Source organism: Clupea harengus, chromosome 26 (genome assembly GCF_900700415.2).
Source record: "Clupea harengus chromosome 26, Ch_v2.0.2, whole genome shotgun sequence".
In the NCBI taxonomy this organism is placed as follows: domain Eukaryota; kingdom Metazoa; phylum Chordata; class Actinopteri; order Clupeiformes; family Clupeidae; genus Clupea; species Clupea harengus.
Window position 1 is genome coordinate 1,542,084 of NC_045177.1, and position 15,000 is coordinate 1,557,083.

Sequence of the window (15,000 nt, forward strand, 5' to 3'; positions counted from 1 at the left end):
AGAGAGACACAGACAGACAGACACAGACAGACACAGACAGACACAGACAGACACAGACAGACACAGACAGACACAGACAGACACAGACAGACACAGACAGACACAGACAGACACAGACAGACAGACACGCACTAACGCCCACACGCAGACGCCATCATCCTTTGTTAAGCGTTGTAGAGCACCCTAGTGGCCAAATGCCGTATTGCCCCTTGTCTTGCATGACTTCTGATGTCTTCTTTGCCCATTGGAACCTCTGACCCCTATAGGACGTTTCAGGAAGTGAATGAGTGGCTGCAGGGTGGAGAGAACCAGCTCAAGGTTGAGGTACGTACGTGCACACACACACACACACACACACACACACACACACACACACACACACACACACATCTGTTCACACACACACACACACACACACACATCTGTTCACACACACACACACACACAAACACATCTGTTCACACACACACACACACACAAACACATCTGTTCACACACACACATCTGCACACAAACACATCTGTTCACACACACACATCTGCACACACACACAAACACATATGCACACACACACACACACACACACATCTGCTCACACACACACACACATCTGTACACACACACACACACACACATCTGCACACACATACATACACACATACATACACACACACATCTGCTCACACACACACGGATACATACATACTGTACATACATACACACACACACCCACACACACATCTGCTCACAAACACACATACATACATATATACATACACACACACACAAATCTGCTCACACACATGTCTAATGGTCAGAGTCTGACGGCTTTTTCTCAGCCGGTCTCGTTTTATGGCCAGAGTTCGCCGGTCTCGTCTCACACGCCGGTCTCGTTTGATGGCCAGAAGCTGCTGGAGGCTCCAGTCTCTGGGATTAAAGAAAACGATGACGACGATGACGACGATGATGATGATGATGATGATGATTATGGATATGGAGAGTACAGTCAGCCTGGTAAGGAGTGCTGGGGTGAAAAGAGCCAGACAGACAGACAGACAGAGTTTGATATCCAAGGAACACACACTGATGAATGATAAATCTATATTGGGGTTATATTTATTTTATTTAAATTTCGATATTTTTTTGTATAACAGTGGAGGATGACGAGAATAAAAACACACCTGCACTGTAACTTGTACTCAGTTAGTGTGAAGGAAGAAGCCCCCTGGTGGCCTCTTCTGGTCCTGCTCGAGTGAGGTGGATTCGCCTTCTCACGTCACAGTACTCATTTAGGCCACCTGATCCACAAGTACTTAATTAGTGGGCACTGCTTGGGCGTGGCTATAAAGGCCTGCAAGGTGGTCCCCTGTTTCTGCAGAGGACAGAACTGAAATACATCTGTATTTTGCTGGAGGCCCCTTCAGATAAAAGCACTTCCCAGAGGGTGTCTTCCGAAAGAGTGCGTGTAACTGTAAGTGTCTTTTATTCCCCCAGAAGGGAGAACTGACCCTGGAACAGAACTGACCCTCTCTTCAGCTGCAGACATTAAAACTGAACTGATCCAGGTACAGTCTTTGAAGGTTATGCCCAATATAGTATTAAAACTGCTTAAAAGTATTTCATCAGATAAGCTAATGCTAATATAACTGTAATTCCATATCAGATAAGCTAATGCTAATATAACTGTAATTCCATATCAGATAAGCTAATGCTAATATAACTGTAATTCCATATCAGATAAGCTAATGCTAGTATAACTTTAATTCCACATCATCAGATAAGCTAATGCTAATAAAACTCTAAAACTACATCAGATAAGCTAATGCTAATGCTAATAAAACTCTAAAGCTACATCAGACCAGCTAATGCTAATAAAACTCTGAAGCTACATCAGATAAGCTAATGCTAATGCTAATACAACTCTAAAACTACATCAGACAAGCTAATGCTAATGCTAATAAAACTCTAAAACTACACCAGATAAGCTAATGTTAATGCTAATAAAACTCTAAAACTACATCAGACAAGCTAATGCTAATGAAGGTGTAAAACCAGTTCAAGACAAGCTAATGCTAAAAACAAGGCAAACCCATTTCATCAGACAAGCTGAAGCTACAGCTAATACAATTTTGAGGCCACATTATCAGACATCAACAGTAAGGCACTGCGTGCAAGAGCGAATGTTCCCTTGACAACATTTGCTCATTGCCAGTGTTTGCATCCCTCCCTTCTTATGTGTGTTTCAGGAAGAGTTGGACCAGTCCAACATGGCTCCAGCCCTCGACTCCAAGATGGACCCCGTGGTTCTGGCCCAGCTCATGGGCGTGACTGTGGAGTTGGTGGACTGTGGACGAACCCAAAGAGAAGAGAAGAACACGGATGGAGTACAGCCCGAGACCCGTAAGGACTCACTCACTGACTCGCGCACACACACACACACACACACACACACACACACACACACACACTGTTTTTCATGTTTAAGGTTATGCCTCTGGTGGGATGTGTGTGGTACTTTTTTAATGAAAACCAATAGCTCTAACAGTGTGTGTGTGTCTGTGTGAGTGTGTGTGTGTGGAAAGTGGCGTGTACCTCATCCTCAGCTGCCTCCTTATGTGTGAACCTATTTCATAGCCAAGACCATTAGCATCTTAGCAGTTTAGCTTATGTGTGAACCTATTTCATAGCCAAGACCATTAGCATCTTAACAGTTTAGCTTATGTGTGAACCTATTTCATAGCCAAGACCATTAGTATCTTAGCAGTTTAGCTTATGTATGAACCTATTTTATAGCCAAGACCATTAGCATCTTAACAGTTTAGCTTATGTGTGAACCTATTTCATAGCCAAGACCATTAGCATCTTAGTATATGTGTGAACCTATTTCATAGCCAAGACCATTAGCAGCTTAGCTTATGTATGAACCTATTTCATAGCCAAGACCATTAGCATCTTAGCAGTTTAGCTTATGTGTGAACCTATTTCATAGCCAAGACCATTAGCATCTTAGCAGTTTAGCTTATGTGTGAACCTATTTCATAGCCAAGACCATTAGTATCTTAGCAGTTTAGCTTATGTATGAACCTATTTTATAGCCAAGACCATTAGCATCTTAGTATATGTGTGAACCTATTTCATAGCCAAGACCATTAGCAGCTTAGCTTATGTATGAACCTATTTCATAGCCAAGACCATTAGCATCTTAGCAGTTTAGCTTATGTGTGAACCTATTTCATAGCCAAGACCATTAGCATCTTAGCAGTTTAGCTTATGTGTGAACCTATTTCATAGCCAAGACCATTAGTATCTTAGCAGTTTAGCTTATGTATGAACCTATTTTATAGCCATTAGCATCTTAACTTATGTGTGAACCTATTTCATAGCCAAGACCATTAGCGTCTTAGTATATGTGTGAACCTATTTCATAGCCAAGACCATTAGTATCTTAGCAGTTTAGCTTATGTGTGATCCTATTTCATAGCCAAGACCATTAGTATCTTAGCAGTTTAGCTTATGTGTGAACCTATTTCATAGCCAAGACCATTAGCATCTTAGCAGTTTAGCTTATGTGTGAACCTATTTCATAGCCAAGACCATTCATGGTAAGCTTTTAGCGAATGTGTGCAACGTAAAGTTAGCCTTCCCTGAACCCCTAACCCTTCCCTGTACCCTGAACCCTAACTCTTCCCTGTACCCAAATGCCCGTTGACTAACACCAATGACGCTAACATTCATACATGTGTGTGTGTGTGTGTGTGTTCCCAGTGACATGGAAGGAGCCTTGTACCTCATCCTCTGTTGCCTCCTGTGGGACCCCTACATTCAGCTGCACCCAGCAGACTGCTGCCTTCTCCGCCTCTTCCACAGAGGAATCCGGAATATTCTCCTTCCCTCTGTGTGACGAAGGCTTCAGCTCCCTGCTCAAGCTGCATCAGCGCATCCATACAAGAGAGAGGCGGCACCACTGCACTCAGTGTGGCAAGAGCTTTATTCGACAGGGACATCTCAAACGACATCAGCTCATTCACACAGGAGAGAAGCCGTACAACTGCACTCAGTGTGGCAAGAGCTTTACTCTAGAGGGACATCTCAAACTACATCATCTCATTCACACAGGAGAGAGGCCGTACAACTGCACTCAGTGTGGCAAGAGCTTTGCTCTAAAGGGGAATCTCCTAAAACACCAGCGCATTCACACAGGAGAGAAGCCGTACAACTGCACTCAGTGTGGCAAGAGCTTTGCTCGAGATCAACATCTCAAACTACATCAGCTCATTCACACAGGAGAGAGGCCGTACAACTGCACTCAGTGTGGCAAGAGCTTTACTCGAGAGGGACATCTCAAACTACATCATGTCATTCACACAGGAGAGAGGCCGTACAACTGCACTCAGTGTGGCAAGAGCTTTAATCAAGAGGGGAGTCTCAAAAGACACGAGCGCATTCACACAGGAGAGAAGCCGTACAACTGCACTCAGTGTGGTAAGAGTTTCTCTGAAGGTGGAAAACTCAAACGTCACCAGCGCATTCATTCAAGAGAGAAGCCTTATCAATGCACTCAGTCTGGAAAGAGTTTCAATCAAAAGGGAAATCTTTAAACACATCAGCACATTCACACTTGAGAGAGGCTGTATCAGTTCACTCAGTGTGGACAGAACTGCGTAAACACAGACCTGTCCCGAGTGGCTGAAGTGTGTGTGTGTGTGTGTGTATCGATCACCATTCTGGAACTGGCTGTGGTCTAATACGGTTTATTTAAGATTTCTGAGTGAAATAACCCAGATTTATTGAAATGGCAGCCATGATAAGGGCTGGTAGAATTCTCGAAATGCTTAGAAAAGGTGTTTCAGTGCTTCCTTTCTCATCTCCTTTAGCATAGGGTACACTGGACCATCCTTTACGAAAGAAAAGGAGATGACGCCGTCCCCACAATTCATTGTGGCAACAACATCTAATAAATCCACCGTCAATAACATCCACCGTCAACTACTCGTCAACTACTCATAACTAGCCTAGTGTAAGTGGGTTCTCTCATTGCCGTGGTTGTCTTTTCCTAAGAAAAGGAAGCTAATACATCACTATTCTGGAACTAATACGGCACTATTCTGGAACTAATACAGCACCATTCTGGAACTAATACAGCGCCATTCTGGAACTAATACGGCACTATTCTGGAACTAATACGGCACTATTCTGGAACTAATACAGCAACATTCTGGAACTAATGCAGCGCTATCTGTAACTAATCCAGCACCATTCTGGAACTAATACAGCAGCCTTCTGGAACTAATACAGCACCATTCTGGAACTAATACAGCACCATTCTGGAACTGCCCTGGAGAGAGTCTGCCCAGGAACATGGTGTGGGGAGTGACTGGGCATTTCATGTCCATGTATTATTTCAAATCAGTTGTCTGTTTCCATACCTCTTTCAGCAGATAGCAAGTGTGTTTTTAGTTTTCTGTCCAGTTGTAATGTCATATGTAAATGTGTTGAGAAGAAGTGTGTCTTCCCAAGGCTCAGAATACAGATCCGGGGTCAACACAGTAAGAGCTCTGGGATACACACACACACACACACACACACACACATACACACACCATACACACACACACACACACACACACACACACACACACACACACACACACACATATATATACACACACACACACATACACACATATATATATACACACACACACACACACATATATATATATACACACACACACACACACATACACACACACACACACATATATATACACACACACACACATACACACATATATATATATACACACATACACACATATATATACACACACACACACACACACACTCTCACACTCACAGACACACACATACTTTTGTTCTAAATTCAGAAAGTTTTGAATCTCAGATTACCATATACTTTGCATTGTAATAAATATAATTTCCAAATAAACCTTAACCATAAAATGTAAATTTGTATTGCATAATATAAACTAGAGTAAATATGTTGGGGTGATTGTGTAGTATAGACTAGAGCAGTGGTTCCCAAACTTTTTACAGTCCCGTACCCCTTCAGACATTTAATCTCCAGCTCCACAGCCAAGGTCAAGGCCTTTGTGTTTTAACACCTTGTTGAACCACAGCCAAGGTCAAAGCCTTTGTGTTTTAACACCTTGTCGAACTGCAGCACAACCCCTCTTTAAGTCTCAAGTCTGACAGTACAGAGAACTTATTTTTATTTTAATGCACTGGTGTGAGAAATGTACTTTTATCCTAAATGCAGGAGTTTTGAAACAGAAATTCTGCATTTTGATTGTACTGTGCCTGTATTGAGCATTATTGTTTCTGTGTGTGGGATAAACATTGTAATCAATTCACAAATTGACTTTTACATTGCAGTGAGATCTCAAAATGATAATAATCACATTAAACAGTACCTAGACATGCATTTTACCTAAAGGTGACAGAGTGATTGAACAGGCATGTTGAAAAATGTTAAACTTTGGGTTGCTTTCATAGACAAATGGAAAAATGTTCAAGCTTCAGAAAACTTTGATTGTCTTCATTCCCATCCGGCACGCTAGAGGGCGGTAAGACTGTAGGATTGACTCAATCCGTCGAAAGCTTTAATCGCTGAAGAAGAATCACTGCTCTCCGGAAGGAAGATCAACTAAACAAATCTTTATACCTTCAGCAAATATTTTAGAATACTAACCGCCTTAATCATCTTTTCCTTCAGTCTTCAGCTTACGAACTACGTGGATATCGTAAACTTGGTCAAAACAGATAGCTATTGGTAGCTCACAAGGTCTTCGGCAGGGAAAGTTGTGTTGAGTGTATGAACATTTTTGTCTGAACAGAGAAAGCTGACAAGGCGCAGTGTTTAACGTAATTGCAAAATGAGTATGTTTAACTCGTAGGCTACATGACACAATGCAGAAACTGACAGATGACAAACTTTTACCGCGCAAAACACCCGCTGCCAGAAGCACGCTGCTGTTGGATTCTGAGGGAGAGACGGTATGTTAGCGTTAGTGGTTTGGTTTGGATTTTCTGATAAAACGTATTCTAAGTTTGATGGTACTATATTAGCCTTCTTCCTTTTAAAGAATGCATGTGTTTTCTCATTTAATTAGAGAGGTTGTGTTTTGAGTTGTATTGATTTGAGCCTTATTCCACCTCAGTTACATTGTCTAACGGTATTGACGAACGTCTCTTGTTGACCGCTAACAATTTTTCTGTTTGCAGATTTACTGTGTAAGATAGACAGAAATGACACTTGTTAACGTGGCTTTGAAGAGGTGTCTGATGTCGATGTTAATTTGGATATGAGAATCTTAGACTTCTCTGACCTATGGTCTAGTCACAGACGAGCAGATCAAACTTTGTGAAGCTACCTTCTCCCTCCGTGCGCATAGATGCAATAACGCAATAACGAGTTTTGATACATCACCATCGCTGATTGAATCATCTTCTAGCGTTTTGAAAATTGCCGTCAAGTTTTACTTTAATCTTTAAATTCAGTTTGTGAACGTCTGTCTGTTTGCTTGATTTTCATCAGAATCTGAACAGCACTTAAAGTGTTTGTGTGTGTGCGTGTTTGTGTGTGTGTGGGTGTTGATGTGTGTTTTTATATGTGTGTAGATGGATGAAATTACTCAGCATATTGACATGATGAGTCACAAGCAAGCCTGCCTCGACCTGGAGAAGGCCACTCAATTCATCACATATGTATTACAGGTAAGATACAGGTTCACACACACTCACACACACACACAGTCAGACCCTGTGTGTGTGAGAGAGAATGTTCATAAATTTGGTGTGCTTGTCTATGTTAACATGTGTTGTGTGTGTACATGTGTGTGTGTGTGTGTGAATGTTCATAAGTTTGGTGTGTTTGTCTATGTTAACATGTGTTGTGTGTGTGTGTGTTTGTCAGCATGAAGTAGGTAGGAACCAGGAGCTCTGCGTGTTGATTCGTCGTCTAGAAGAGAAGGAGGTGGAGACTGGGCGGAGTCTGACGGAGCAGGCGGAGTCAAACCAACAGCTGAAGCTGAAGAACGATGAACTACAGAAACACCTGGAGGAAAAAGACAACTCACTGATACAAGCCACCCAGGTGTGTGTGTGTGTGTGTGTGTGTGTGTGTGTGTGTGTGTGTGTGTGTGTGTGTGTAACTAAGGAAAAAGGCAACTCACTGACACAAGCCAACAAGGTATATGTGAATAATGTGTGTGTGATTTAATGTGTGTGTGTATGAATGTGTAGTTAACATGTGTGTGTTTATACAGACTGTGGCTTTCCTGAAGAATGAACTAAGGGACCTGCATCAGCAGCTGCGAAGACAGCAGAGCAATCATAGGTACACACACTAACACACACACAGAGACACGCACGCACAGACGCACGGACACGGACACGGACAGAAGAGAGGGCGTATGTACACACACACACACACACACACACACACACACACACACACACACACACACAGCCAGCAGAGTGGGTGTAGGTACACACACACACACACACACACACACAGCCATCCAGCCAGCCAGCCAGCAAGCAGAGTGGGCGTAGGTACACACACACACACAGCCAGCAGATTGGGTGTAGGTACACACACACACATACACGCACAGCCAGGAGAGTGGTCATAGTTATACACACACACACACTGATACACAGCCATATGTATGCGTTATAATGCTTTTTCCATTTGTTTTCTTCTGCTTTATTCCCTTTGGTAATATTTATCTTGGAGATGATATTTTGGTAATATTTATATTGGGGATTATATTTTGGTAATATTTATATCGGGGATGGTATTTTGCTTTATGGAGCACTCTAGTGTGATTTTTCTTGACGATGAACTTTGACTATCATCCTTGCACATTTGACTTTTGAACTCTGACCCCTGCGATCTCTGATCCCTATAGGACAATTCAGGATGTGAATGAGTCGCTGCAGGATGGGGAAAGCCAGTTCAAGGTTGAGGTACACACAGACACACACACACACACACACACACACACACACATATTAATAAATAGGGCCTCATGCAGCAAGAGATATGAACAAATTCCCTCTTATTTGTATTTGTATTCACGGCCTATTCTTATTATATTGATAATACCCATTGATTTCTGGAATTCACCAAATAGTTTTCTGGTTTTTGCTCTAACCATTCATTTTTTATGGAGACTTTAAAGAAGGGAACACGTTTAAAATTGTAAGTTTTTAAAGTTTTAAACACGCACGCACGCACGCACGCACGCACGCACACACACACACACGCACGCACGCACGCACTCACACGCGCACACACATTCTAACGTCTGATGTGTGTTTTTCAGCAAATGGAGAGTTACAGCTCTCCTCTCCAATCAGACCAGCTGACAACACCTCAGGTGTCACTGGTCTGGTCAGAACCACTGGTCTCAGCTCAGGAGTCTCTGGTCTGGTCAGAACCACTGGTCTCAGCTCAGGAGTCACTGGTCTGGTCAGAACCACTGGTCTCGTCTGATGCCCAGAGTCCACTGGTCTTATCGTCTCATCATAGTCTGCCTGTCTCATCCAGTGCTGAAAGTCTGCTGGTCTCGTCTCACACGCTGGTCTCAGCTGATGCTCAGAGGCTGCTGGAGGCTCCGGTTTCTGCGATTAAATATGAATATGAATATGTTGATGATGGATATGAGTACAATCAGCCTGGTAAGAAGTGCTGGGGTGGAAAGAGTTACAAACACACACACACACACACACATACACACACACACACACACACACACACACACACTATATGTATATATTTTGTTTGTGTGTGTGGAGGCAAAAAGTCAGTGATTGGTTCTTTATAATACAGGGCAGGACTTCCACTTACAAATCTATCATGTTTGGTTTTTAGTTTTATTAGCGTTAGCATGTCAGATGATGTGGGTTTAGTGTTATTAGCATTAGCATGTCAGATGATGTGGGTTTAGTGTTATTAGCGTTAGCATGTCAGATGATGTGGGTTTAGTGTTATTAGCGTTAGCATGTCAGATGATTGTCATTATCCAACGTCACACAACACAGAATATAGTTATCATCTTGCTGTCTCCGCAGCGGGATGATGCCCAATGCGGCTGAACCATCTCGCCATTGCACTTTCTCCTTGTCTGTGTCAGAGGCTTTCTCATGTCTTTTTCTTTTCATTATCCCCGTCTTAAGCCACCAATCCATGACCTTGTTTATAGATTAAGCAACTCTTTAATAGATTAGGCTACTACTGACTGTGTTCTCTTCGTTCTGAGTTGTATGTTAGAAATGTCGCGGACCATTACGGGGCTCTAGCGGACCACCGCGGACCGCACTTTGAGAACGACTGGTTTAGTGTAATTAGCGTTAGCATGTCAGATGATGTGGGTTTAGTGTTATTAGCGTTAGCATGTCAGATGATGTGGGTTTAGTGTTATTAGCGTTAGCATGTCAGATGATGTGGGTTTAGTGTTATTAGCATTAGCATGTCAGATGATGTGGGTTTAGTGTTGTATTGGCATTAGCAGGTTCTGTTCTGTAAGCAGCTACAGATTAAAGTATGAATAAATAAATGCAAATGTAACTGTCTACTTTTCTGTTTTTGCAGACAGAGCTGACCCTGGGACCGAACAGACCCCCTCCCCAGCTGAAGACATAAAAACTGAACTGATGCAGGTACTGTACAGTATTTTTTTGTAAATACTAAATGCTAACAAAGCTAAAGCTAATAACACTATACCCATATCATCTGACATGCTAATGCTAATAGCACTAAACCCATATCTGATCTTGCTGATCTTAGGAACTTAAACTTAGAACGTAAACAATGATTTTAGGAACCGTCAGGATTTCTAACATATTTGGGGAGTTTTTGAGAGCTGAGTTGTTGAAAAATTGGTAATTTCCCGTATATATAGATTGACACACTCACTGGCAGTTTATTAGGAACACTGACCAAACTAATGCAGTCTGATACACGCAATACATCTTAGCTTCATGAAGGTTATAATATTTAGAATTTGTGTAAACTAATTTAGAGGGCTGTTATTTCAACTGTGTGCTCTTTTTGGAGACTGCAGTTTGTGTTGACATGTGCAATGACATGTGTTTCTATTATTTAGCCACCCCATTTCAATCAGTGAGGCTAAGCTAAATAACAACAAACATTTTTGTGTTCAATTCAGTGCAGTTTAACAGCACAACAAACCACAATCTCCAAAATGATCATACAGTTGAATGGACACCTCTCTTAAACTGTTTCAACATAAACTGAACGTTTAAAACAATCCTGAAGGGGGGTTTATTGCAGGACTGTTTTATTAGACTGCATTAGTTTTCGCTAGGTGTACCTAATAAACTGGTAACTTGTATTTCTCCTATCCTCCATGTGTTTTAGGAACAGGAGGACAAATCCAGCATACCTCTTGTCCTTTGCTCCAAAACAGACCTGTCCCCCACAGACCCCATGTCTCTGTCTCCAGTCCTATGCTCCAAAACAGACCTGTCCCCCACAGACCCCATGTCTCTGTCTCTGTCTCCAGTCCTCTGCTCCAGAACAGACCTGTCCCCCACAGACCCCATGTCTCTGGCCCGGTTAAGGAGTGTTTCAGTGGTGTTGGTGGATTGCTGTATAACACAAGGACAGCAAGGGAAGAACGAAGAGCACCATGAAGAACAGCCAGAGACCCGTAAGAGATCAGACACACACACACACACACACACACACACACACACCTATAAAAACACACTCAGCCCGAGACCCATAAGAGAATCAGTACTCCAGCATATTTGTATACAGCAGCTCTCCACAGATAACTTGATGCAAGAAAGTTGTTGATGTTTATGTGTCTGTTTCTTCTTATTTGATTCTTTTTTTGTTAAACAGGAAAAGGATCATCTGCCTCATCCCCGGAGTTCCCAGCATGCCCCTCCATCTCGGGAACAGAGACAGAGAAATGCAAAACCTACTCCTGTTCTGTGTGTGACAAAACCTTCCACTTTTGGACTCAGTTCAGGCTTCATCAATATGTTCACAAAGGAAGGAGGCCTTACTGCTGCTCCCAGTGTGGCAAGAGGTTTACTCGAGAGGGAAGTCTCGAAGTACACCAGCGCACTCACACAGGAGAGAGGCCGTACAACTGTACTCAGTGTGGCAAGAGTTTTATTCAAGAGGGACATCTCAAACAACATCAGCGCATTCACACAGGAGAGAGGCCGTACCACTGTACTCAGTGTGGCAAGAGTTTTACTCAAGAGGGAGATCTCGAACGACACCGACGCATTCACACAGGAGAGAGGCCGTACCACTGTACTCAGTGTGGCAAGAGTTTTGTTCAAGAGGGAAATCTCAAACGACACCAGCACACTCACACAGGAAAGAGGCCGTACCACTGTACTCAGTGTGGCAAGAGGTTTACTCAAGAGGGACATCTCAAACGACACCAAAACACTCACACAGGAAAGAGTCCTTACTGCTGCACCCTGTGTGGCAAGAGCTTTACTCGAGTGGAAAATCTCAAAGTACACCAGCGCACTCACACAGGAGAGAGGCCCTAGTGCTGCTACCTGTGTGGTAGGAGTTTCTCTGAAGGTGGAAAACTCAAACATCACCAGCGCATTCATTCAGGAGAGAAGCCTTATCAATGCACTCAGTGTGGCAAGAGTTTCAATCGAAAGGGAAATCTTAAAACACATCAGCACATTCACACTTGAGAGAGGCTGTATCAGTTCACTCAGTGTGGACAGAAAAATAGCATAAACACAGACCTGTCCCGAGTGGCTGAAGTGTGTGTGTGTGTGTGTGTGTGTGTGTGTGTGTGTGTCCCGAGCACCATTCTGTTACTGACTGGGGCTGTGGTCTAATACGGTTTATTTAAGATTTCTGAGTGAAATAACCCAGATTTATTGAAATGGCAGCCATGATAAGGGCTGGTAGAATTCTCTAAATGCTTAGAAAAGGTGTTTCAGTGCTTCCTTTCTCATCTCCTTTAGCATAGGGTACACTGGACCATCCTTTACGAAGAAGAGGAGATGATGTCGTCCCACAATTCATTGTGGCAACAACATCTAAAGACCCATGTCAATAACATTCGCCGTCACATAACTATGTAGCCTAGTGTAAGTGCAGTTGCGTTCTCTCATCGCCGTGGTTGTCTTTTCCTAAGGAAAGGAAGCTAATACAGCACTATTCTGGAACTAATACAGCACTATTCTGGAACTAATGCAGCGCCATTCTGGAACTAATACAGCACCATTCTGGAACTAATGCAGCGCCATTCTGGAACTAATACAGCAGCATTCTGGAACTAATGCAGCGCCATTCTGGAACTAATACAGCACCATTCTGGAACTAATACAGCGCCATTCTGGAACTAATGCAGCGCCATTCTGGAACTAATACAGCACCATTCTGGAACTGCCCTGGAGAGAGAGTCTGTCCAGGAACATGGTGTGGGGAGTCACTGGGTATTTCATGTCCATGTATTATTTCAAATCAGTTGTCTGTTTCCATACCTCTTTCAGCAGATAGCAAGTTTTTAGTTTTCTGTCCAGTTGTAATGTCATATGTAAATGTGTTGAGAAGAAGTGTGTCTTCCCAAGGCTCAGAATACAGATCCGGGGTCAACACAGTAAGAGCTCTGGGATACACACACACACACACACACATACACACACACACACATATATATACACACACACACACACACACATACATATACATACACACACACACACACACACACACACACACATATACATACACACACACACACACACACACACACACACACACACATATACACACACACATATACACACATATACACACCATACACACCATACACAGGTACTTTTGTTCTAAATTCAGAAAGTTTTGAATCTCAGATTACCATATACTTTGCACTGTAATACATATAATTTCCAAATAAACCTTAACCATGAAATGTAAATTTGTATTGCATAATATAAACTAGAGTAAATATGTTGGGGTGATTGCATAATATAGACTAGAGTAAATATGTTGGGGTGATTGTGTAATATAGTAGAGTAAATATGTTGGAGTGATTGCGTAATATAGACTAGAGTAAATATGTTGGGGTGATTGTGTAATATAGACTAGAGTAAATATGTTGGGGTGATTGTGTAATATAGTAGAGTAAATATGTTGGAGTGATTGCGTAATATAGAGTAGAGTAAATATGTTGGGGTGATTGTGTAATATAGACTAGAGTAAATATGTTGGGGTGATTGCGTAATATAGACTAGAGTAAATATGTTGGACTGATTCCATATTGAATTGTGTGAAAAGACACCAAAGCACGCCAGTGGAAATGGCCTCATTTTAGGTGAACACAAAGATGGAAAAGAAGGTTCTGACCCCAGACCTGTGGCCTTGACACTTAGATTTATTATTGATACACACACACACTCACACACACACAAAGATGGAAAAGCAGGTTTTATTTCCCTTTAAAAACTCACTTTACCGTATAAGGAATGAAAATATGTTAATGAATATGTTTGTACCATGTATTTGTGATAAAGTCTCCCCAAGACTCCTTGACACCTTGATATAACATTTAGATACACACACTCACACGCAATATGAGGAAATGTACTTTTATCCTAAATGCAGGAGTTTTGAAACAGAAATTCTGCATTTTGATTGTATTGTGTCTGTATTGAGACTTATTGTCTCTGTGTGTGCATGGGTATAAACATTGTAATCAATTCACAAATTGACTTTTACATTGCAGTGAGATCTCAAAATGATAATAATCACATTAAACAGTACCTAGACATGCATGTTACCTAAAGGTAATGGAGTGATTAAACAGGCATGTTGAAAAATGAATGTTGCTTTCATAGACGAATGGGAAAAACATTCAGGCTTCAGAAAAGTTCAGAAATGTGTTTTTATTCCCATCCGGCACGCTAGAGGGCAGTAAGACTGTAGGCTTGACTCAATCCGTCGAAAGCTTTAAT

The 15,000-nt window shown here is 42.1% G+C and overlaps 2 protein-coding genes and 1 pseudogene across 2 annotated transcripts in view; 2 read left to right on the forward strand and 1 right to left on the reverse strand.

Moving 5' to 3' along the window:
- Positions 1–8,140, forward strand: part of LOC122128884 (zinc finger protein 239-like) — a 10,449-nt gene extending 2,309 nt beyond the window's left edge. The window contains exons 6-11 of the mRNA XM_042703900.1: positions 267–324; positions 840–1,014; positions 1,495–1,565; positions 2,247–2,400; positions 3,766–4,709; positions 8,117–8,140. Of these exons, the coding sequence (XP_042559834.1) occupies positions 267–324; positions 840–1,014; positions 1,495–1,565; positions 2,247–2,400; positions 3,766–4,598 (1,291 nt within the window). The 3' untranslated portion in view covers positions 4,599–4,709; positions 8,117–8,140. The remainder of the gene's footprint in view (positions 1–266; positions 325–839; positions 1,015–1,494; positions 1,566–2,246; positions 2,401–3,765; positions 4,710–8,116) is intronic.
- Positions 1–15,000, reverse strand: part of LOC105913011 (zinc finger protein 70-like) — a 148,655-nt gene that overhangs the window by 81,608 nt on the left and 52,047 nt on the right. The window lies entirely within an intron of this gene.
- Positions 5,810–13,712, forward strand: LOC122128882 (annotated as a pseudogene).